The sequence below is a fragment of the Pelophylax lessonae genome, assembly GCF_965119305.1.
Source record: "Pelophylax lessonae genome assembly, chromosome: 5".
Lineage (NCBI taxonomy): Eukaryota > Metazoa > Chordata > Amphibia > Anura > Ranidae > Pelophylax > Pelophylax lessonae.
In genome coordinates, this window is record NC_138772.1 from 284,164,081 (window position 1) to 284,190,581 (window position 26,501).

The 26,501-nt window shown below is 42.5% G+C and overlaps 1 protein-coding gene across 1 annotated transcript in view; it reads left to right on the forward strand.

Moving 5' to 3' along the window:
* Nucleotides 1-23,427, forward strand: part of LPCAT1 (lysophosphatidylcholine acyltransferase 1) — a 290,886-nt gene extending 267,459 nt beyond the window's left edge. Inside the window, exons 13-14 of the mRNA XM_082257844.1 lie at nucleotides 2,124-2,265; nucleotides 22,342-23,427. Of these exons, the coding sequence (XP_082113970.1) occupies nucleotides 2,124-2,265; nucleotides 22,342-22,526 (327 nt within the window). The 3' untranslated portion in view covers nucleotides 22,527-23,427. The remainder of the gene's footprint in view (nucleotides 1-2,123; nucleotides 2,266-22,341) is intronic.
* The last annotated feature ends 3,074 nt before the right edge of the window (nucleotides 23,428-26,501 follow it).

Here is a 26,501-nt window from a genome sequence, read left to right on the forward strand (position 1 = left end):
AAAGGTAAACTCTTACTAGAGTGAGTGAACCTCAGAATATTAAAGAGGTCACTTTAATATATTGGCAGTTTAAATGAATGTACCATCAAGCAAATATTGATGGATATGAACTGGCCTTGCATCTACTGCAACATCTCTCATTGCATATGATGCCACATGACATGCAAAATAAAGGAGAGCAGACAAATAAATGACACCACTTTTATTAAATTCAGGAGTGTAACTCACAAGTGTTGGATAATAAAAGTTCCAACAAGCTTCTCTACATCTCCATCCCTCCACAGTGGACATGATGATATTTAAGTTCACTTTAATATTTTTGTCATCCTTTGTCAATTTCTAACTGTGTAGCATACTGATAGAAGTTTTTGAAGCATTTCTGTTGCTTTCAGGTGTAGCTTCCAAAGTTTATGCTGAGGAAGTAATCATTTGCACAGTAGGTTGTAATTGTAAATCACTTACAATGTGGGACTCAGGGATGCCATAGATGAGGTTTTGCAAAGCTAGGTTCCAAGGAGAAAGTTACCACTGCACTAAAGGGACACAGTGGTATAAGTGATGCCCTTCAGTTAGGGGACACAATGGCGATAGTGATGTCCTGCACTAAGGGACACAAAAAACACATTTGGTGATCCTCTGCAGATAAAGGTGGCAGATGGTGGCTCGTGCAAAGCTTTTCCTCACTAGCCTCCAGAAATGATCCATTCAGTTTCTTTTCCTGAGGAAACGGGCCCAATTTATCTTGCACACAGGCCTACCGAATTCAGAAAATGCCCCCCCATTCCTTGGTTTTTAAATAATCCGATCCTAAAACTGATCTCCAGTTTAACTGTCACTTTAAATGGTTTGTTTAGACCATGATGGCCCAAACAAACTATTTCCTACACTAACATGTGCACTCGCTGGGTACGCTGTATACACGGTATGTTGCCTAAGCTACATACAGTACACAGCCTTGTGTTTTTCGGCTATGGGATGCAAATATCCATTCCACACCTAGAATAAAATTGAATCTGAATTGAGTGCTGTATAATTTATAAAGCTTAGGATATAAACCGTTTATACAGCAGACACACTTGTTCAGGAAATGGCCCAAACAAACTATTAAGAGTCGGTTCACACTGGGGCGGCACGACTCTGTACTACTTCGGGGGCGACTTGTGCAGTCCCGTGCACCGCGACTTCAGCGCGACTTGCACAGACTTCACATAATGGAAGTCTATGCAAGTCGCTCCGAGGTCGCCCCGAAGTAGTACAGGACCCTTTTAATAAGTCGGAGCGACTTGTGTCACTCCTATTAGAAGGGGTCCTGTAGCAGTCAATGGACTGCGAGGGACCGCGACTTGTCAGGCTGACAAGTCGCTCTAGTGTGAATCGAGTCTTAAAGTAACAGTAAAGCTGGAAATCAGCTTTATTCAAATGTTTGGTTTACATGGCAGCACTTTCAGGTGATCTCTTATAAAGTAGTTATCCTTTCAATGAGTGTACTTGGCCCTTGCGTTAAGCTGGCCACACATGGCTTAAATATCAGCTGATTCCTGTTGTAAAATTTGAGCTGCAGTTGGCCCTGTAGACATTACCCAGCACCACAAAAATATTTCTAAAATTGAAAGAGCTGGATGAAAACTTGTCAGCCAGACAGTGACTGCATCCAGTCCAATGCAGACACTGTTCGGGCATTCAGGCAGCTGCAGATGCTATGGTTATCTGAAAGAAAAAGCCAGCCTCCAAACACACTGTTTGGCAACATGTACTTATTCTTTAAATCACTCGCACAGAAATGTCATTTCCTGCTCATAAGTTTGGCTTACTGCTCTTTCTAGTAGCTTTTTCTTATTACAGCGTTGTGACTAATTATATGACTATAGACTGTAGACCATCCCACTTAGTGTGTTTTTTTTTTACACATGACGTAATGCCATTAATTATTGGTCTACATTGCAGTGCTAGGAAGGGAGGAAGTTAGTAGCCAGAAGGTATTGCTGGTACCTCCTACGTAAAGAAAGGCTAGTATGCAAACTCTGTACATACTTTTAATATAGCCAACATTTACAAATGCAGTTCTGTCAGATATATATAATTGTCTTTGAGGGTAATTTGTGATCTAATTTTTGCCATTTTAGATGTATCAGTCAGAGAATGATAAAACCATAGTAGAAGACGACTTGGCAGTGATTCTGAAGACTGCACTGGGAGTGTCAGAGCTTAGTGTAACAGATATTTTTAGAGCAATAGATGAAGAAGAAAAGAATAAAATCACATTTGGTAAGTACACCAAAATTTTATCAGGATAGGCATGTATTTTATATGTTTTTATTCATGCATGGATTTAAATAGCTAGAGATTTCCATTGCTACGTCTTTTTGTAGTTATTTTCCAAGCTGTTTTTATAACGAATTCAATTAATTGCTGTACTTACTAATATGGAAAAAGTCACCAGTGATCACCTGTGAGATCCCATGCCCTTTCCAAACACAAATAGCTCAATGCCACTGGTTAGATCTGCCTACATACACTTGTCAGTCCTACCCTACTCACCTATACAAGCAAATACTATACCTGTGCTCTACAATGGTGAATATGTGATATTACTTCCTCCTCTGGTAGAAAATGACACATTCAAAAGGTATTGTGGAGCTCGCTCTTTGTCTCAGGAGGGTGACATGTAGACAACAACAAACCCTGTACTTACAGGTGAATCTCTGTCTGCGCCACCCATGTTTTGAGAGCTGGGAGTTATTTATATAGTCTCAAACCTCTCTATTACATGCAATTCTTCATACCACTGTATTACAGTGCATCATTTTTATCCACTCGCTGACCAAGGCACTTTTTGTTTAAAAGTTTAAATACGTTTTTTTTGCAAGAAAATTACTTAGAACCCCTAAACGTTCTATATATTTTTTGCAGAGACCCTAGAGAATAAAATAGCGATCATTGCAATATTTTATGTCACACAGTATTTACGCAGGGGTTTTTAAAATGCAGTTTTTTTGGAAAGAGTACACTTTAATAAACTTGAATGCAAAAAAACACAATATATAACCCAATTCTTTGGTAAGATATAAAAGATGTTATGCTAAGTAAATAGATACCTAAAATGTCATGCATTAAAATTCATGGAATACGCTCGTGGATTGGCGACAAACTACAATACTTAAAAATCTCCATAGGTAATGGTTTAAAATCATTTCCAGGTTACCTGTTTAGCGTTAAAGGAGATCTAGGGCTATAATTATTGCTCTTGCTGGAAATGTTTGCGGCGATACCTCCCATGTGCACCATTTACATATGCGTGTACAACTTTCGTATGCATTCGCTTCTGTGCGCAAGCATGTGGGACTTTAATATTATTTTTTTTTAATTTATTTATTAATTTTATTTTTACACTTTTCCTTTTAATTTTTTTTTTTTTTTTTACAAGGAATGTAAACATAAGGAATGGAGAGATCTGGGGTCAATAAGACCCCACATTTCTCCTCTACCTTTAATGGCGAAAGATCCCAAAAAAATCTTTTGCTTACAAAAAAAAAAAATACTTCTGCCCTAGACAGGAAGTGACGTCATGATGTTGCTTCGGTCCTCCAAGACCATAGAGGCGATCAGAGACGATATGGTCTCTGGTAACCTCTAAGGCCAGCTGCGCGACCTGTCAGACCATTTCTTGGGTGCGCTGGTAAAGACAGCCTGAGAATCACCGGCGGGAAAGGAGGTGACCACTCCCAGCTGCTTCTGAAAGTGATCCTGTGGCTAATCAGCCTCTCTAACTGCTTTCATGAGAAAGTCAGTCGCCAGCTGCAAAAAAAAAAAATACCAGGGTTATGGCTGATGGTTTTAGTCATAACCCCGGTAAACCACTTGCATCCGCAACACATGTATACATTCTGCATTAGTAAGTGGTTATTGCACACTGTGCATGTAGCTGTGCTATATGCTGCCCATTGTACCTATTTCTCTATCGCTCATTGACAGACGTAGTCTTCTTGATTCTCAAGAGCTGGGTTATGTTGTCTCCGCAGGAGTAGGACTAGGCAGAATGACAAAACGTTCTGGCTCCACCCTAGGGGGCAGTCCCTGAGGGTATATCCTCCCTCTCTCTGCTACAGGGAATCAGTTTTTTTCTGTCTAGTCAGGAGTAAGGACCTAAGTTCCTTGCTGGGATCTTTTGGTCCTGGCAAGACTTTTTTTCTTTTAGAAAAAGACATTTTTTAGGTAGTTTTCTCCAGTGTTTTTTCCTGTGAGATCTTCAAGCAAGAACGCCGGACTGGGCGACACTAGTGGTCACCCCAGCCGGCCTACGAGCGCGTGCAGACCATGGCATTGCGCTTGGTCGGCCGCGACATATTCAAGTAAGTATGCGGGGCCGGACGACGGGCTGGATGTTGAGATCCAGTGGTCACCCCGGTTTCTGCCTAAGAGCGCGTGCAGACCAGTGCGCTGAGTCGTCCGCGACGGAGTCCCAGTAAAGGGACTGACTTTGCGAGTTAAAAGCTCGCTTGGACGCCAGGTACCAGAGAGTCGAGGCGTCCACAAACCCCCACCCCGGTGGAGAGGGTATTGTGAAGAGAGGGTGCCTGTCGGTTCGCTATGGTGAGTAAACGTTCCCTTTTTTCCTCATTATGAGGCAGTATATATTATGGGCCCCTCCATATATGGTCAGTATATATCTGATACTTACAAGTCCCCCTTGTAATACAGCATGTGTTTGTGGGAAGTGGACTTGGTTCAAGAGCTAACACTCTACCCAGCAGACTGTAACATTACAGCAGACATAGGAGGTATAATCCTACCTTATGTGCAGTGTATCTCTGTAGATCCATATGTCACCTCTTAGCAGAGTGCAGGTGGATGTGCTGGGAAGACGATATCGGCGGTCCGCCGCCATTTTGCCGTAGACCGAATGCATGTATGTCCTCAGGTCACGCCGGCCGCCATGTTTTTGGAGTCTTATGTCTCTTCTATGGGGGCGGCCATGTTTTGTGAGCCCAGCTACCTCGTGGAGGGCTGGGAACGCCGGAAGGCGTACACAGGGGGCGGAGCCACGCCTTCTGCCCGGGAAAAAGCAAACAGCTCCTTCCAGTCTGTGTAAGACAGACGCTGACTGCAGTTTGTTGGAAACTGCACTGCATCGGTTGGTGAGCCTTGGGGGTCCCTCTCTCTCTCTCTCTGGGATCGAGAAGCAGGTACTCTGAGGGGCGCTATTGCGCTAGGGGGAGACACACAAAAAAAAAAAAAAAAGAGAAAGTTTTTTTGTTTTTGCTGGCAAAGGTGTCCTGTATTAACATGGACCCTGCCACTCATGTATCTCCTCCGGATCCCCTCGAGGGGTCTGCGGGATCCTCCAGCACCCCATTGACAATTGAATCTTTGTCAGCTATTATGGAAACTTTTGTGTCCCGGGTGGAAGTGGCTTGTCAGGGACAGGGCGCAAGAAAGCGACCCCCGCCTAACCCCTTATTATCTGAAACCTCGGATTCAGACTCTGAGCCTATTTCTGCAGTTGCAGGTACTTCATCTGGTATTGGTGTCTCGGGTCCTGTCTCTTCAGACAGTGAGGAGGATGTTTCGGCATCCGCCATAGCCCGAGAGGAAGCGTTGGTAAACGCACTCATTGTATCTGTTCAAGAGACTTTAAGGTTACAGGGTATTCCATCAGAAATAGCTGAAACTGAGATCCCTTTTGGGACTAAAAAGCGCATCAAAGTGGCGAAGGTTTTTCCATTGCCCAAATGTTTTGGCAATCCAATCGAAGAAGAATGGCGTCTGCCAAAACGCACTTTTAATATTTCTAGACGCATTGACAGGCGTTATCCGTTTGAGGAAACCCTGATTAAGAAATGGACAGAACCACCTGTGGTGGATTCACCTATTGCTAGATTGAATAAAGCCACAGTTATTCCTTTAGAAGACGCTCCGTCTTTTAAAGATCCAGTGGATCGCAAGATAGAAGCTATGTCTCGCACCATGTTTTCCTTGATTGGATCAGCTTTCAGACCAATAATTGCTATTGGTCTGGTTTCGCAGGCTGTAACTGAATGGACCAAGTGGTTACGCCGGGACTTAGAAGAAGTCCCTCAGGCGGTATCAGATTTGTTGGAACAAATGATACAGGGGTTACAGTTTGTATGTGATGCGGCGTTAGACGCCACTCCATTAATGGCGCGAGCATCAGTCTCAGCAGTGGTTCTCAGGCGTACACTGTGGCTAAAAGGTTGGTTAGCCGACCAAGGTTCCAAAAAAGCATTGGCTAATATCCCCTTTTCAGGAGAGCGTCTATTTGGAGCCATCTTAGATGAGATCATTAAGGATCTCACCGGTGGAAAAAGCACCTTTTTACCGCAAAATTTTAAAGGTAGAGGAACTCGTCAAAGACGAGGGCCTTCTTTTTCTGCTCACAAGAGGTTTTTTCGTCCAGCGGGTGAAAAAACTAAGTCCTCCAAAGCTCCTACAGGAGGCGTCAGGGGTCGTTGGTCGGGCAAGCAAAAGCCCGCCCCCTCCAGACCTGAAGATAAACCATCCAAAGCCTGAAGGTGCGCCCCCACCCATAACTGGGGTGGGGGGACGTCTTCGCCGGTTCCCGGATCCATGGCTTTCCAGAATCCCGGACAAATGGGTTTGCGAAGTCATAAGGTCAGGGTACAAGATCGAGTTTCGATCTCTCCCACCGGCGCGATTCTTCCCTTCCAATATCCGTCTATCCGCAGATCGTTTAGAAGATCTGCGGAGAGCAGTCACAGATTTACTACAACAAGGAGTGGTAGTCCACGTTCCTTGGACAGAACGGTTTCAAGGGTTTTATTCAAACCTGTTTACAATACCCAGGAAAGAGGGCAAAGTGCGTCCAATTCTGGACTTAAGAGCACTCAATTCTTTCGTCAGCATAAGAAGATTCAGAATGGAGTCCATTCGCACGGTAGCAGCCTTCCTGCATCCAGGGGATGTCCTAGCGTCCATAGACATCAAGGACGCCTATCTTCACATTCCCATTTTCGCAGGACATCAGCGTTTTCTACGCTTTTCCGTAGAGGAGAACCACTATCAGTTTGTGGCGTTACCTTTCGGTCTCGCCACGGGTCCGCGGGTCTTCACAAAGGTGTTGGCCCCAATGTTGGCACTTCTGCGCCAAAGAGGTATATCGATTCTAGGTTACCTAGACGATCTTCTGCTTCATGCAGAGTCTCCTCAGACCTTGCTACAAAACATAGAAATTACTATGATTTCTTTACAGGAATTCGGGTGGCTGGTGAACCAGCAAAAGTCATTTCTGGTTCCCACCCAGAGGCTCGAATATCTGGGTCTAATTCTAGACACAGTCAGGACGAGAGTTTTCCTTCCGGTAGGGAAACTTCGAAAGATTCAATCAGCAGTCCAGTTGTTACTGTCCAACAGCTGGTCTTCCCTTCGGACGTGCATGAGGGTTCTGGGGTTGATGGTGGCTTCATTCGAAGCAGTCCCATTTGCCCAGTCCCATACCCGAATTCTTCAGCAAGAGATTCTTCTCAGATGGAATCGGAATCCGGAATCCCTGGACAATCAGATACGATTGAGCAAACAGACCAGAGAGTCTCTGGTTTGGTGGCTTCGGTCTCCAATGCTCAGCCAGGGAAAGTCATTTCTGCCAATATATTGGACGATAGTGACCACGGATGCCAGTCTATCCGGATGGGGAGGAATTCTTGGTCAGTTATCTGTCCAGGGACTTTGGTCCCCGGAAGAATCCAGGTTACCGATAAATGTATTGGAACTGAGAGCGATCAGACTTTGTCTGATTCACTGGACCGAGCAGCTCCAGGGCAGCCCGGTTCGGATCCAGTCGGACAATGCCACGGCCGTGGCTTATGTCAATCATCAGGGGGGCACCAAGAGTGTCCGAGCGGCCAAAGAAGTGGCTTGCATTCTTCGCTGGGCGGAACGATTTGTTCCAGCAATCTCTGCGGTGTTCATTCCGGGGGTGGAGAATTGGCAGGCAGATTATCTCAGCCGTCAGACCCTGGATCAGGGGGAATGGTCCCTCCATCCAGACGTTTTCCACCAGTTGTGCCTACGGTGGGGCACCCCGGATGTGGATCTGTTGGCATCACGATTCAACAGGAAAGGTCAGAGATTCGTGGCTCACTCCCGCGATCCTCTAGCAGAAACCGCAGACGCACTGATCGCCCCGTGGGGGCAATACCAGCTAATATATGCCTTCCCTCCTCTCGCGTTACTGCCAAGACTTCTTCGCAGGGTAGAGGAGGAAGGAATCCCAGTAATCCTGGTAGCTCCGGACTGGCCTCGTCGAGCTTGGTACGCCGACATGGTCAGACTGGTGGCGGACGTCCCATGGAGACTTCCTCTCAGGGAGGATCTACTGTCTCAGGGACCGATCTTCCATCCTGCTTTACGATCGCTGGCTTTAACGGCCTGGCTATTGAGACCCAGGTGCTGAAGGACAAAGGTTTGTCAGCTTCAGTTATTCCTACTCTAGTTGAAGCAAGGAAAGCGACTTCCAGAAAGATTTATCATCGCACATGGAAGTCCTACATTGCATGGTGTGAACCTTTGGGGTTCCGTCCTCGGTCTTATTCGATTAGTCGAATATTGGCTTTTCTGCAACAAGGGGTTGAGCAGAAACTGGCCTTGAGTACTATCAAGGGTCAGGTCTCAGCATTAGCCATCTTCTTTCAGAAGCCTTTGGCTACTCATTCCTTGGTGCGGAATTTCATCCAGGGGGTGCGACATCTGGCTCCGCCAGTGCACGCGCCGTTACCCCCCTGGGATCTTAATTTAGTGTTGTCGGTTCTTCAGAAACCTCCCTTTGAAGATATTAGGGAGATTCCTCTACCCACGTTGTCCCAGAAGGTGGCCTTCTTGGTGGCTATTACTTCTGCACGCAGGGTGTCAGAACTGGCCGCATTATCTTGTCGTTCACCATATCTGGTGGTTCATAGAGATAAGGTGGTTCTTCGTCCGAATCCATCCTTCCTACCAAAAGTGGTTTCAGAATTTCATCTGAATGAAGAAATTGTATTACCTTCCCTGTGTCCTAAGCCCAGTCATCCTCGGGAGTTTGCTTTACACTCCTTGGATGTGGTCCGGGCGATCAGGGTATACTTGAAAACGACAGACTCGTTTCGCAAGACGGATTCACTTTTTGTGATCCCAGATGGACCCAAAAAGGGGTTGCCTGCATCTGCCGCGACCATTTCCAGATGGATCAGACAGACGGTAGTGCAGGCTTATTCTATTAAGGGTCGGGAGCCCCCGTTCCCTGTTAAGGCGCACTCCACTCGGGCACTTAGTGCGTCATGGGCCTTTCGCCATCAGGCGTCAGTGGTCCAGGTGTGCAAGGCGGCTACCTGGTCGTCGGTGCATACCTTCTCTAAACATTATAAAGTTGATGTAATGGCATCGTCTGATGCCTCATTTGGCCGCAAGGTTTTGCAGGCCGCAATTTGAGGAGACCAGTGGTCTACCTCGAGGGTTTTTTCCGTTGGAAAAATTTTTCTTTAGTCTCATTCTTTGTTTATAATGAGCCTTTAAAACTTCTAGTTTGGCACCGGTTGGGCCTTCTAGATTGGATTTGATTTTGTCAATCCCACCCCTCATTTGTGGCACTGCTTCTGGATGTCCCAGCTCTTGAGAATCAAGAAGACTACGTCTGTCAATGAGCGATAGAGAAAAATGGATTTTTGTAAGAACTTACCGTAAAATCCTTTTCTCTTAAGCTCATTGACAGACGTAGTACCCGCCCCTCTATCATTGAGTTGGGTTGGGTTAAATTCTCTGTACTGCTTTAAACAGAACTGATTCCCTGTAGCAGAGAGAGGGAGGATATACCCTCAGGGACTGCCCCCTAGGGTGGAGCCAGAACGTTTTGTCATTCTGCCTAGTCCTACTCCTGCGGAGACAACATAACCCAGCTCTTGAGAATCAAGAAGACTACGTCTGTCAATGAGCTTAAGAGAAAAGGATTTTACGGTAAGTTCTTACAAAAATCCATTTTTTTATTAAAAACCATGACTCATGTCTGCCTGCAATACACAGTACCTCATACTTTTCTTTCTTGTACAATGCCTTGTGCCTATACGCAGTGTTTCATGCCTCTATTCTATTAGCAAAGTTCCTCTTGTGTTCTCACTTGCAAAGACCATTGAACAAATTGCTTAGGTGAGACTATATAGTTATTGGAAAATCTAAAGGAGACTTCACAGAGATTGTTGTAATTTGTGGGCTGCTTAAAGTGGAACTTGACTGTATCTGAGAAAATGCAAATTAATTCACTTTTACCATTCCAAACAAACGCACCCATGTCTCCATGCTTGCTTTTGTTGAAATTTTCCACACTTTGTCATATTACAACAAAAAACGTAAATGTATTTTATTGCGCTTTTATGTGATAGACCAACACAAAGTGGCACATATAGTGAATATAAAAAGTCTACTCATCCCTGTTAAAATGTCAGGTTTCTGTGATGTAAAAAAAAGGAGACAAAGCTAAATCATTTCAGAACTTTTTCCACCTTTTATTGTGGCCTATAAACTGTACAACGCAATTAAAAAACGAACTGAAATCTTTTTTTTGGGGGGGGGGGGGGAGTAAAAATAAAAAGCTAAAATAATGTGGTTGCATAAGTGTGCACACCCTCTTATAATTGGGGATGTAGCTGTGTTCAGAGTTAAGCAATCACATTCAAACTTGTATTAAATAGGAGTCCGTACACACCTGCCATCTTTTAAAGTGCCTCTGATTAACCCCAAATAAAGTTTATCTGTTCTAGTAGGTCTTTCCTGACATTTTCTGATTCGTATCCTACAGCAAAAGCCATGGTCCGCAGAGAGCTTTCAAAGCATCAGAGGTATCTCATTGTTAAAAGGTATCAGTCAGGGGAAGTATACAAAAGAATTTCCAAGGCATTAGATATACCATAAAATACAGTGAAAGCAGAGTTCCAGCCATTTTGTGTTTATTAAAATTCTGTAGCCACAAAAAGTGTAGCTGCTGACTTTTAAAAAACACACACTCACCTGTTCCACAATCCAACCATGTGGCCAGCGGGAGCCTTGGCTCTCTTCCTGTTGTCCCTGTGGGGCCTGGCTTAACAAGTGTGGGCACCCGGCTGTGACAGCTTGCGGTTTCACAGTCGGATGCACTTGCTCGAGTCGCGCAGCGCTTCCTTAGTGGCTGGGCAATCTTCTGGGACCTGTGACGTGTCCCAGAAGATTGCCGGTAGGGAGGGGCCAAAGAGAACCTCCACGCAAGCCGCCTAAGCGGCCCGAGCAGAAGTGGGAACGGGTATCTGTCAAAACTAGGTACCCCTCCCCACCAAAAAAAAAATAAAATGACATGCCAAATGTGGCATGTCAGGGGGTCAGAACCACTTAAAGCGGAAGTTTCACTTTTGGGTGGAACTCCGCTTGAAGTAATCAAGTGGAAAAAATGTTACAATTAAAGGAGCTGCAGGAATATCTGGCAAGTCCTTGCTATGTGGTACATGTGACAACAATCTCCCGTATTCTTCATTTGTCTGGGCTACAGGGTAGAGTGGCAAGATGAAAGAGTTTTCTTATGAAGAAAAACATCCAAGCCCAGTTAAATTTTGTAAAAACACATCTGAAGTCTCCCAAAAGCATGTGGGAAAATGTGTTATGGTCTGATGAAACCAAGGTTGAACTTTTTGGCCATAATTCCAAAAGATATTTTTGGCGCAAAAACAACACTGCACATCACAAAATGAACACCATACCCACAGTAAAGTATGGTGGTGGCAGCGTCATACTTGTGGCCTGTTTTTTGTTCAGCTGAAAATGGGGTCTTAGTCAAGGTCGAGGGGATTATTAACAGTTCCAAATACCAGTCAAAATTGGCACAAAACATTCAGGCTTCTGCTAGAAAGCTGAACATGAAGAGGAACTTCATCTTTCAGCATGACAACGACTGAAAGCATACATCCAAATCAACAAAGGAATTACTTCACCAGTAGAAGATGAAAATTTTGGAATGGGCCAGCCAGAGCCCAGACCTGAATCCAATTGAAAATCTGTGGGGTGATCTTTAGAGGGCTTTCACCGTTGCAATCTGACAGATTTCAAGTGTTTTTGTAAAGAAGAGTGGGCAAATATTGCCAAGTAAAGATGTACCAGACTCATACCCAAAAAGACTGAGTGCTGTAATTAAATCAAAAGGTGCGTTAACAAAGTATTAGTTGAAAGGTGTGCACACTTATGCAACCATATTATTTTATTATTATTACAAGGGATGTTTACATTCCTTGTAATAGAAAAAAAGTGATTAAAATCTTTTTTTTTTTAAAGGCACAATGTAAAAATAACAATTAAAATAAAGAAAAAAATGTTAAAGTGCTCCGTCCCTGCGAGCTTGCGCACAGAAGCGAACACATACACAAGTGGTGCCCACATATGTACACGGTGTTCAAATCACATGTGAGGAATCGCCGCAATGTGTCACATAAAGTATTGCAACAATATCCATTTTATTCTCTAGGGTCTCTGCAGAAAGAATATATATAATGTTTTGGGGGTTCAAAGTAAGTTTCTAGCAAGAAATACTGATTTTAACTTGTAAAAAAGTGTCAGAAATAGGCTTGGTCCTTAACCGCTTGCCGACCGCCGCAAGTACATATACTGCAGCGGTCAGCCCCGTGCAGGCAAAGTGACGTATGGGTACGTCACTCGCCTGCGAGCCAATAGGGGGAGAGCGCGCGCCACCGGGGGGCGCGCGCGCGCCCCCGCTCGTTCACGGACACCCTCGCACGTGTGCCCGGCAGACCCGATGGCCGCCGGCCACTCGCAATCGTCCGTTACAGAAGGAGAAAGGCAGGCGGCTAATGTAAACAAAGCCGCCTGTTATTCTCCCCTGTGTAACAGCACAGATCATACAGTCCTGCTATGTAGGATCATATATCTCTGTAGATACACAAGCAGCCACATCCCTTCACAGTTAGAATCACGCCCCTAGGGACACACTTAACCCCTCCTTCTCCAATAAAGTTAACCCCTTCCCTGCCAGTGTCATTTTTACAGTAACCGTGCATATGTATAGCACTGATTACTGTAGTAATGTCACTGGTACCCCCAAAAATGTCAGTCAAGAGTCCGATCTGTCCGCCGCAATGTCGCAGTCCCGCAAAAAAATCGCAGAAAGCCGCCATTACGCGTTAAAAAAAAAATTACAAAAATCTTTCCCTTAGTTGGTAAACGCAATAACTTTTGCGCAAACCAATCAAAATACGCTTATTACGATTTTTTTTTTTTTTTTACCAAATATATGTAGCAGAAAACAAATTGGCCAAAAATGTTAAGGCTCCGTTCACATGTTAGCGTATGGATCACGGGCAGAACCGCCGCGGTTCCGCCCGCGATCCGGAGATTATTGCAAATCGCGGGACGCCTGTGCGTTGCCCGTTGATTTGCAATAGACCCCCAAACGCTGAGCGATGTTGCCGCGATTTCCGCCTGCCGAATCGCGGTAACATTGCGCAAAAAAAATCGCGGGACGCAATACGATCCAAAGAAGCTCTTGTACTTTTTTGGTCGTAATGTGTCCCGCGATTTTTTTTTGCGCGATGTTACCGCGATTCGGCAGGCGGAAATCGCGGCAACATCGCTCAGCGTTTGGGGGTCTATTGCAAATCAACGGGCAACGCACAGGCGTCCCGCGATTTGCAATAATCTCCGGATCGCGGGCGGAACCGCAGCGGTTCTGCCCGTGATCCATACGCTAACATGTGAACGGAGCCTAAAACATTTTGATTTTTCAATTTTTTTGGGGGGAATTTCATATAAAAACATTTGAAAAATATTGTTATTTTTGCAAAATTGTCGCTCTTTTTTTGTTTATAGCGCATGATCGCACAGGTGAGCAAATACCACCAAAAGAAAGCTCGGTTTGTGGGGAAAAAAAAGGACATCAAATTCATTCAGGTACAGCGTCGCACTGCCACGCAATTGTCCGTTAAAGTCACGCAGTGCTGAATCGCAAAATAGGGCCTGGTCAGGAAGGGGGTATATTCTTCCGGGGCTTAAGTGGTTAAACAACATAAATTTTATGTTGTATAAAGGCAATGTCTGTTTCAGCAGGGAAAGGGTCCTTGAACGGGTGTGAGGCTTATTGGAAACAAGTGGGCGTTGCCCACAAAAAGGAGATTATTCATTAGTCAGCCTTTGCGCCTGTGTGCAGCGGGAACAGCTTGAAGCCTAGCATATGAGTGCAGGCCCGGGTCTGCCTAACCTACACAGGCACAGACAAGCTGAACTGAAGTTGGAAGTTTTGAAAGGACCAAGGTAGTCCTTGTCTAACCAGACAGGTGTGTGTAAGCAGGTGGCAGTCTGTATGTGATCAGACAACTCCAGTGTGGAAACTGAAAGAACCAGTTCAGTTGTATCCTAATGGCTGTACGCATTTGTACAAAATCTGACGACAGATTGATAGTTTTTTTGCATGCTAGTCGCATATCGAACGAAGAAGAGTTTACTAAAGTTACGAGAATTCTCGTACCACAGTATAAAAAATCAGATGTAATGTATTGTAATGTATTTGGATTGTATTTTCGAACAAAAACTGAGCTGAATAAACTAAAATCATACGATCTAGTATCGTATGAGAAAATTTTTCGTACATGTCCGATTGGGTAATATCAGATGAATTGTGATCGGTTCTCAAAAGCTCTGAACGAATGATATGATTATCGTACAATCGCTTCGAAAGCGGTATTTTTCCGTCCAATTTTCGGATCGTGTACAGGCCATTTGGAGGAATAGACAGAACTGTGTGACAAAATATATTTGTGTGTTCATTATTAGGCCCCACACTACCTGACCGATCGAGTTTGCCTGTTTGTTTTTCATGCAGACCTGATCGGACCCTCCAGTCTCCTCTATGGAGCGACAAGTCCATTCACACCCGCCGACATCCAATCCTATCCGCTAATACAGAGAGATGGGGATCCATAACACATTTGTCTTGCGGAACGAATCAGATGGCAGTCGGGGGTAAAAGGACAGGCGGTTCGTTTACATCCAACCGCACATAGAGGGGAGCGGTTTGTGTCAGTATGCAATATAAGCGGAGCATACACATACCAACCATCCACCTACTCAGCGCGGATCAGCAAACCGATTCTCTGCTGAGCAGATGCGCTCCCAGCGGAGCCCACCCCGTGTGGAAGGGGCCTTATGCTAAAGAACCTTGGCATGGGCATACACGTGGCAGGCGTGTGGATAAAGAAGTGATTTCGCTATGTGGACTGTACCTTTTGGAAAACTCTCCATTTGAAGATGGAGAGTGTAAACCCATCATTTCTCATCCCTGCCATGTGCCTGCTGTACCATGTACTTGAAAAAGTATTCTATTCTCTCTGTATGAGTGGAATCTTTGGTGTTCCTGTCAGTCTCTATGCTTTCCTTTTTTCCAAGGTGAGGATCTATCGCTCTCTCTCTCTCTCTCTCTCTCTCTCTCTGTGTGTGTGTATGTATGTATGTATGTATGTATGTATGTATGTATATGTATATATATATATATATATATATATATATATATATATATATATATATATATATATGAGTGTAAATTTGCTGTCCCCTCAAAATAACTCAGCACACAGCTATTAATGTCTAAACTGGTGGCAGCAAAAGTAAGTACACACACCTAAGTGAAAATGTACAAATTGGGCCCAATTAGCCATTCCCTCCCCCGATGTCATGTGACTCGTTAGTGTTACAAGGTCTCAGGTGTGAATGGGGAGCAGGTGTGTTCAATTTGGTGTTATCGCTCTCTCTCTCATACTGGTCACTGGAAGTTCAACATGGCACCTCATGGCAAAGAACTCTCTGAAGATCTGAAAAAAAAAGTTATTGTTGCTCTACAAATAGATGGCCTAGGCTTTCAGAAGATTGCCAAGACCCTGAAATTGAGCTGCAGCACAGTAGCCAAGACCATACAGCGGTTTAACAGGACAGGTTCCACTCAGAACAGACCTCGCAATGGTCGACTTAAGAAGTTGAGTGCACATGCTCATTGTCATATCCAGAGGTTGTCTTTGGGAAATAGACGTATGAGTGCTGCCAGCATTGCTGCAGAGGTTGAAGGGGTGGGTGGGTTGGCCTGTCAGTGCTCAGACCATACGCTGTACACTGCATCAAACTGGTCTGCATGGTTGTCGTCCCAGAAGGAAGCCTCTTCTAAAGATGATGCACAAGAAACCCCTCAAACAGTTTGCTGAAGACAAGGCTAAGGACATGAATTACTGGAACCATGTCTCGTGGTCTGATGAGACCAAGATGAACTTATTTGGTTCAGATGGTGTCAAGCGTCTGTGGCTGCAACCAGGTGAGGAATTACAAAGATGTGTGTGTCTTGCCTACAGTCCAGCATGGTGGTGGGAGTGTCATGGTCTGGAGCTGCATGAGTGCTGCCGTCACTGGGGAGCTACTGTGACCTACTGAAGCACAGCATGATCCCCTCCCTTCGATGACTGGGCCGCAGGGCGGTATTCCAACATAACGAACCCAAACCCACCTCCAAGATGACCACTGCCTTGCTAGAGATGCTGAGGGTAAAGGTGATGGACTGGCCAAGCATTTCTCCAGACCTAAACCCAATTGAGCATCTGTGGGGCATCCTCAAACAGAAGGTGGGGGAGCTCAAGGTCTCTAACATCCACCAGCTCCATGTCGTTATGCAGGAGTGAAAGAGAACTCCAGTTGCAATCTGTGAAGCTCTGGTGAACTCCATGCCCAAGAGGGTTAAGGCAGTGCTGGAAAATAATGGTGGCCACAAAAATATTGACAAATTTGGGCCCAAATTTGACATTTTAATTTAGGGGTGTACTCACTTTTGTTGCCAGCGGTTTAGACATTAATGGCTGTGTGTTGAGTTATTTTGAGGGAGCAGCAAATTTACACTATTATACATGCTGTACACTCACTACTTTGCATTGTAGCATAGTGTAATTTCTTCAGTGTTGTCACATGAAAAATATTTACAAAAATGTGAGGAGTGTACTGACTTTTGTGAGATACTGTGTGTGTGTGTATGTGAGTGTGTATGTGTGTGTGTATATATATATATATATATATAATATATAATTTTTTTTTTTTTTTCAGTAGTGGAACAACCCCGTGCGGTTAGCAGCTGAATTAAAAAAAAAAAAAAAAAAAAAAACTTTACTAAAGCCTATAGTTTGGCATTAAGCCCAGGTAGAAAAAGCTTGATGGTGAATAGTCTGTGATCCTTGTATGCATTTTCAAGGTTAATTTTCAGTTTTGTCTGCAGTTTACCTTTTTTAAAAATCCTGTTCAAATAAAGAATAAACATTGAAATGCATTTAGTTTAGCTTTGTTCTTTTTATAGCTCCTCTTCATTACCTGGTACACTATTCTAGTATCTTAAGGTATACTGCTAATTTCTTCTTATGAAACTAAGGTTTCTGAACTTGTTTCCTTCCTAGGATTAATGTAATTAGTAGTGGTTGCTCAAAAATCAAAGGCCTAATTACTAAGTAGACGTGTTGCTGCAGGCACTGGTGGATACAATTATAATCTGCACATGTACTACATTACATAATATACAGTATATTGTATCCTAATACATTGTAAAGTGCTTTACTGTGTTTAATGACCAGTGTGCATGAATTAGTAATTTTACCTAAAAACAAGTAAACATTGGAAATAATTATTGCATAAACAAAGTTTCTTAGATGTACTAAATATTGTACTCAGGAGACCAAAGAGCATATCTGGCTAAACTCGTTATTATCCAGCTTTTTCTTTCCTCTAACATTTTTGTTAAAGAACAGGTCATCTCTGACAGTAATATAGATTTTCTTTTTTTTTTTTAAGCAGTAGAGCCAAAGTGCTGGCTACCCACCTCAACAAAGTCATACTATTACTTGTCTACCCAGAACAGATTGTCTTTAAACCTGGCAAAAACATGGCTATGAATATTGGGTATAAATATACAAGCCTCTCATGACTTTATTGGTACTAGAGTGGTGGTGGCATTGGATGGAATAATACCTATGGGAGTGCCTGCGATGTTTTGGCTTTGGCCTTATATTTATTAAGTGGGTGCAGCTTCTTTACCAAGGCAGAAATAGCCAGGGTTTCAGTAAATGGCTTGGTGTCAGACCCTTTTCCCCTGCATAAAGGCATCCTCCAGGGGTGTCCACCCTTCCTTCTCTTTTAAGCAGTAGCTGCAGAACCGTTGGATATTTCCCTCAGATGCAACCCAGCTTTTTGAGGCCTCTGTGCTAGACAATTGATAAAGACTATTGGCTTATATGCAGATTCTATGCCTTTTATATTTGGAGGACTCTTGCTTGCAACTGCCCCTGATATTATTGAACAGTTTGGGACACACCCTTGCCTGCAAATTAACTGGGATAAATTCCAGATTCTCCCACTTGACCGTTTTCCTATCACTCAACCACAGGCTGCATTACCGCTGGCTAGAGCGTCGCCCATACAATACTTGGGCGTAAAGGTCATGAGATCCTTTAAGGACTATATATTTCTTAACTTAGTACCATTGTTCCCCCTCCTAAAAACAAAAACACGGACCTGGCCCAAGCTCCCTTTGGAAATTACAGGTAGAAAAAACTAATCAAAATTATTCTGCTGCCTAAAATATTATATATCCTGTGGCACTCGCCTATTTATGTAACACCAAAGTTTTTCAAGACCATAGTCTCCATTTTAAATACCTGGCCCACCCTAGGATGTCTGGTACATTTGGAAGGAGCAGCTCTACTCGACTTTAACATCCATCCATCCATTTAACATCCTGGTGGCCCAACTCGCTCATTTTTTGACTTCGACAAAGCTAACCTCACAAGAAATCTAACATTGGTCTGCAGACATGTAAACCTTCCTGTTTTCACGCCCTTACAGTCTAGCATGCCTGGAGTTCAGGTCGTGGTTACACTGCAGGACTGAGCAAGCATTCTGTATAACAATCAACTGGTCTGGAAGCTGGCCATGCTCAGGCTAGGTTCCTCAACACTGTCTTTCTACCCCCCCCCCCTTTGGCTCTATAACCGCTTTCAATACTCCTCTTCCTATCAAACCCATGGGCTTCCTGGGGGATCCTCTATTTACACCAGGTGCTGTCGGTTGATGGACGTATTTTCCTTACCCAATCATATGTTTTCCTGATATCTCCATATTTTCCATGCCCCGCAAGCTCAATTCCCACACTTGTACCTCACGCTGTCTTCGACAAGCATAGCCCATCCACACAGGATGGCGTGCAGGAGAAGTTTCCTTTATTAACTCCTATATGCTATCCATACCCTGAAGATAATTAGCTTTCATGAAATAAAATACAATTTGGTGGTCTGCAACACTCTTTCCAATGCAGTTTCCATCATATGCTTTCAGATTGTCAAAATGCAAATTGAAGGGCATTTTGATTGATTTCCAAAACAAGAAACGAGTGGCAGATTGCTGTGGATCACTTGCTCCCACACTTTTTTTTCAAATAGAAAGCTTCCAGTATTATGAAATTGTCATCTTGACCAGCTTTAGACCTCTCAGCTATAATGTCTAGAGGGGAAGGGATAGCTACAAACTGCTGAAAATCGAAATCCTTTTGTATGCATATGGCAAAACCTTATGGTACCCAGAATTGGAACATGGGTGATAAAGCGTGAAAAAAAAATGATTGTGCATAGCAACAAATCAGAATCATGATTCATTTTAAATGGACTGCAGAAATGATAGGTGGAAGCTGCAGAGGGCAACAAAAATGTTTTCTGTAGCACTCCTAACTGGCCCAAAAGTGCTTTCACAAAGGTAGCTGTTCCTGGGAATATGCAGTGGAATTTGTTGGATGTAGATGCTCCCAGTTCAAGCATTGCATGCAATAATATGGACATATATCTATAACCTTCCTAGTAGGTATAACAAATTAAAAAATTGGTCAGAGCCATTCAGATTAGCTCAAGGAGATTTTCTGACCTGCTGGAAAATCCTGTTAGCAATGCAAAATGATTCTCTTTTCTATTCAAAAAGTTGAATAGTGTAAAGTACTGCATAGGAGGTAAAGTGATTGTCAGTTAATTATATAGGTGGGTCCTGTTTCTACAGCAATCCATTTAATATCGAATTCCCGAACATTCAGTGGGAGATATCTACTGGTCTTTTGTTCTCCTACATACAATTTATGACGAACAAGAGGATGGTCCGCAAGAAAGGCATAATCCATTCAGCTTTGGATATCTATCTATTTTCTAACCATATGGGGATAGTTTGGTCCCCTCCACAAACTTTTTATTTTTTTCTTTGACACTTTTATTTTGGTGCATTTTTTTTTCACTCCTGGTGAAGCTTTATTCAGCGAAACATGTAGAGTTTATAGTTTTTGGTAGCACCTTTAGTGGATGTAAAAAAAAAACGGATGACAAATTGATGAAAAATGGATGACAAATTGATGAAAAATGGATGACAAATTGATGGAAAATGGACGAAAAACAGATGACAAATGGATGACAAATTGATGGAAAATGGACGAAAAACAGATGACAAATGGATGACAAATTGATGGAAAATAGACGGAAAATGGACAGAAAACAGATGAAAAATGGATGAAAAACAAGATACATTTTGACGTGACTGAACTGATGAACTGAACAGACCGTATGTGTGAAAGGGGCCTAAGGCAGGTTTTCAGTGACCAGTATAGCCTTTTCAGTCAGGTGAGTTAGATTTCTCACATCGCCCAAGAATTACTTGGCAAGCAGTATCTACACACAGACATCAATTACTGGTGGACATTCAGGTGTAGAGAGGACACTTTGAATAGAAGTTTGGGCTCTTTCACACTGTGTCCGTCAAACGTACTCCGTTTATCTCAGCGGGGGATTGATCCGCCGATCCCCCACTAAGCAGGAGGATGACAGCTGTTCTCCGCACTGTGTGCGGAGACACAGCGGTCAGTTCCCCATACATCTCTATGGGGGAATCGGATGGGAACGGTCCGTCAGTCCGTTCTCATACGATCCAATCCGCTGGATGGATGGAAAATAGGGTTTCCATCCGTCCAGATTTGATGGATCAGATGTCAGCGGACATGTCTCCGCTGACATCCGATGCCCCATAGGGATGCATGGGGGGTACCGTTCAGATCCGCCAAAAAAACAGACAGGTGGATCTTAACGGTCCGCCTGTGTAATAGAGCCCTAAGAAAGATTGTGTTTTTTGTAGCCTTTAGATCTGGTCAGCAGGAACAGTAATTTGAGGCTTGCAGCTACTAAATCCCCTGGATTGTATAGAAGGGGAGTTTTGTAACTTTTCTGCTCTCACTCTGTTTCAATACATATGTAATAATCACTAGTACATTGCTGGCTAACCAATAAATACACCCTCCCTTATGTACATATACAGTCCAGATTATGTTTTATAGGAAATAAAAGTTATTTTTTTATACCCATGGCATAAGGTATGTAAGGGAACCCACCCTTCGTCCAGTGTAGTCTGAATCTATTGCCAGTTTGGTATACTTGTGTAAAATTTCAGGTATTAGTCAGTATTGATCAGCTTTGGGTATCTTGCTGCAGGAAAATAATTGCATACAGTTGTATTGAGGGACAGGATCAGCTAAGTGTATGGTGCAGTCATTAGCTAGTACTAATGAGCAAAAAAGCATAGTCGGTGTTTGCATTAAGCCCAGGTGATTGCTCTACCTACTCTACTTTGATATCTATTGAGTTACTGCATCTGCAAAAATCCTGTGTGGATGTTGAGGTGTGTGTGTGTGAGGGGTTACCACTTTGCTTTTTGTTTGTTTTATTGTTTTTTATTCACTGTATACTCTAGAGGCTCTATAACACTGAAATATGGGCAAAACACACAAAATTCCAAAGTGGGCATGGACAGAGGTGTAAATTATGGTAGGGAGAATTTGCTATTTGGAGTAGAAATATCAAAAGGTTTGACTCCACCTAACCTGCCCATAGCACACAGTCATACGATTTTCATTTAGCGGATCACATTGTGGGGAAAAAAGACTATAGCATTCCTTTAAAGTATTGTGTAAAGTTGCTCCCTTCACTGACATGTTGAAACTTTGTGTTTACAGCGCTCCCTTGTCACACTGTCCTTTATAACAGCCAGCACAAATGCCTGGTACTTCTAGGTGTAAGGGTGCAAGTGACCTCCTGCCATGACAAAGTGTATGAGCACTTTTGCATTATAGTGACCAGGCCACTGCTCTCCAAGCTCTGGCACCAGCTGGTATTTCTGACCTGTAGGCAGAAATATTTATTGCCAATATCCTTCTAAAAATACAAGTACTAACTTGCATGTCTGTTTGTTTTTTTTTTTTTTTTTTTTTTCTTGTTCTAGAGGACTTTGACAGATTTGCAGAATTGAACCCTAATTTTGCTGAAGACTATATTTATCCAAATATGGTGGACTCTGAAACTCTTATAGACAGCCCTTCTCCCAATGCTCCAAATGGCTTCTGTACTGATTTCACACCCGATGACATGGAGACGCAGTACCACAGTGATCAAAAGAAAACAAACTAAAGCGGGACCTATTTCTCCCTCTCCTGGTGAGGGGCTTATGTGTATTGTACCTCTGAATATATTTAGACTCATCTATACACAGTAGTCTTTTGTTTGTGACAATTTCCATTTTTTGCCCAGCATTCATCTATCTTATCTTCTTTATTACAATCATAAGGTGTTTAAATTGCAGAAATTGCGAGTGATCTATACTCACTGTGTACTGAAAAATAAACAACTGTCATCAAAAAAATCTTACAAAAGTGCCTTTTTCTATGATGGATTCACTGGCTGCTTTCTGACTGACTAACATTCTATGATTAGGTAGTCCCTCCATGCTTTAGACAGTGGATTATGAAAGACAAGGGTCCACCTTGCTTTAAAGTCATAGGGACAAGAGGTCTGTCATTTTCTAGTTATTACTTTGTAAGTTTTTTTGATACATGTTGTGTTGGGATATATATTTCATCTGCTTTGCAAATATATAGTTGCACCATTGTATAGCACTCAAGAAATTTGATAATTTCTGAATTTTGGTGTGCAGAATTCTATTTTGTGGGCCAGTAAATATAAAATAAGTTTGTTTTGTTTGTTTTTTTTCCAAAAGACTTTGTAACCATGGACAAATAAAGTTTTTTATTTGTGAATTAATCAGAGACAAAAGTAACTTTGGGAAGAATTAAAACTGAATTTCAAGCAAAGAGCTAAATGCACCTTTAAAATACATGTATAAGAGCTGTATTACCTGCCAAAGGACTTCATTCCTATTGAATCAGTCCTGCCAATGAAATTGTATTTCTGTTCATCCAGCACAACCAGCCTAGTGACCTGACCGTTTCTCTGTTGCACTTAGGCAACACAACTGCCTGCCCCTATTCTGTGATTGGAGAGTGAATGGGCAAAAAGAGACTGAAAAGGGCAGCCCTCTGTCAGCATGTTCCTTGTGAACATGTGTTAATGTTGTGTAGTGCAGAGGGCTGATGTGGAGGGGATTACAAGAGAGTGAAATTATTTTAAATTCATGCATTTATCTTTTATAAATGCATATCTGCATTCATTAGTGTTTTTTTTTAATCTTCCTGGAGTCCAGCCTTAAGATTGTTCTTCCCTTAGCTGGCTTCCTGTCTAGTAATCACACTAACTGGATGACGTGAGATAATAAGCCACATAATATGTTACAGTAAATACAATATCAGCAGTGCAGACTTCTGTAGCTTTACATTTACAAATGAGAATATTTCACGCTCTTTTAAATGGGAATAACTTGTTTTGAGTTTATTGGCCCTTTAAAAAAAATTTACTGTGCAAACATCCAGCGCACAAACATTTAGCGTGTTTTCAATGATTTGTACAATGTGTGCATGTAGAACAGATTTTTAACTGGTGTGGAATTTATAGTGCACTTTGGTGAATAGTCGTTTTAGGTCAATGTTTTTTGTGTTCACTTCCTTTAGCAAACTATTTTAGGTGACTTTTTTTTGTTCACTTTTCCTACAATTCAGATATATGTAGTATTATGAACAAAGCGACTATTTTATAAATGGCAGGTTAATTATATCGATTGGAAGTATTTCCTCTTGTATACTGTTATGTTTACACTCAAATATCCGTGCTAATTGTGCTCAATAGGATAAAATGTTTGCAGGTTTTCTCTTATATCATACATGCTCTGTTTTTTTTGTTTTTTTTTTTTTTTTTTTAAAGATTTTTTAAGAGTTTTAAAAATTGTACATCAAAAACAAGCTTCACCTTTCCAATGAAATTTGGTGCACTAAATCATGAAAGTAATTCTGATCTCTGCAAAAAGAACATATTCCTTATCTTGTTCAGTTGACAATTGCATGGCCTCTTGAAGAATGTATTGTGTCCATTGGAAAGTCTTCAAATTAACTTTTGGCTCTTTGTGAAATCAAAGTGAACCTGCACCCACACGCTAAAGTATTTAAAAGCTGTAAAAGCACTTTAATACAGGCCCTCATTCACCTCTGTATCTATAACCATTGTACATGAATTCACTTTTAAATTAACAAGGCAGGCTCTGTGTTTTGGCAGGCTGCCAGCCCTCTAATGTAAAGCAGCCAATTTGTGTTTTGTGAGTTGCATTTAGGGCATATATTCCTGAACTTTTAGAGCTTTAAACGCCAAGATTTGATGTGAATTGGCAAAATCACCCATGTGCTTGTAGTCTTAGACAGTGGAACCCCACCCTAAAGCAGGGGTCTCCAAACAATGGTCCTCCAGTTGTTCAGGAACTAAAATTCCTATCATGCCTAGTAATATTACAATGCCTCATGGGATGTGTAGTTCCACAACAGCCTTATTTTGAAGATCCCTGCCCTAGAGTGTTTGCTTTAATCCTTGGGGATTTTTGAGAAGGAATAACTCATTAAAAGCAGCTGGAGAGGTCAATGAAGGCTTGTTTTTAAGGTTATGTACTGCTTGTTAAGAACGTGCAAAATAAATGACTATATATGAGCATAAGTGCACATTACAGTAACCCTGTCAATACAGGATTAACTGAGAAGACATATCTGGAAACAGAAGAGACTATATATTTACCATTGCAGGGGCCTGTGTGTTAAAAATTGCTGCTCCCTGTTTGTTGCAGGTATTCTACACTTCCAGGCATGTAGAAAATGTGCTTCTGCACTGCACGCTGTGGTCCCTTTCATTGATTAATACATTACTGAAGAAAGGGAAAAACCACTGTAGCTAAGTGGTGAAATTGCCAGTAAATGCAGTACAAAATAGTGAAAGTACCCTAAAGTCAACTTCTAAAAGCAGATCCTATAGTTTCTCTGTCTTGTTGCCCTGGAGGACAGTCACTGCAAAGGCCCAAGTTGGGAACATATGATATAGTGACATGATATATATGCTCTGCGAAAAAACTCAGTAGGGCAACACAAGGAGGTATTGTGCTGTATGTCTTCCTGTATAGATTAAGCAAGAGGCACTGATGTAAGTGGAGGGTGCTGCCATTAGTGGTCTCTCTAAGCAAGGGGTCTACCAACTGCAGCCCGAGGGCAGGATGTGGCTCTTTTGCTAGCCTTTGTCTAGCCCTTGGGGCACTATTTCTCCCAATGATATGAGACACTATTCTTCCCACTGACATCAAAGTTGGGGCACAATTTCTACCACTGGCACCAATGATGGGATACTATTCCTCCTGCTAATAGGGACACTACTCCTACTGACCACCAACCCTGAGGTCATATTTATTCTCACTGATGCTAGGCCCAGGGACAATTTTTACCCAGGATGGCTACAATCTGGCCTTCAAGTGTGAAAGACCGTAAACTGGCCTTTTGTTTGAAAAGTTTGGAGACCCCTGTTCTAAGCCATTGAAGCACCAGAAGTGGCAGATTTGCCACCAAACATGAAGCTTAGTGACTGCTGAGCATTCACATAAAAGCTAAGGCACATTGGCTATGGGTAAGAATTGCTGCCAAGTGTGGGGAAAAAAAATTACCATGACTTTTACTTTGACAGACCATTATGTACCACTGCTAAACAGGAAGCAGCCTGCATTTGAGTAAATATTCATGAATATTTACAAACTGAACAAAGAGCTTTTTTTTGACAATCTCCAATTCATAAAATTTGGATTCAATGCATCACTTTCAATTATATATCAAGACAAACAGCCTGTGGATACCCTTTAAGAAGCATGGACTGTAAGGTCCGTGTAATCAATATGTAAAAAATCTTTAAATGTCTTCAGATCCTCTGCAGCAGTTAACACAATTTAAACTTCCTGTTTAACAAATTTCAGGATATTGCATAAGCACATAGGCAAAAGCTCTTCTTAAAAAAAAAAAAAATTAATAAATGTCCTAACTGATTATAAAGGTCCAAATGTAATATAAAAGGTTGAATTATGATATAAGGACTAAATCTTCTGCTTCCTATAGGTGAGCTCATTTTAGATCTATCTTTGGCAGTCAATTTGATAATTATTAGTCTCCTAGTTGAATACAGAGTGCCAAATTGAGCAAA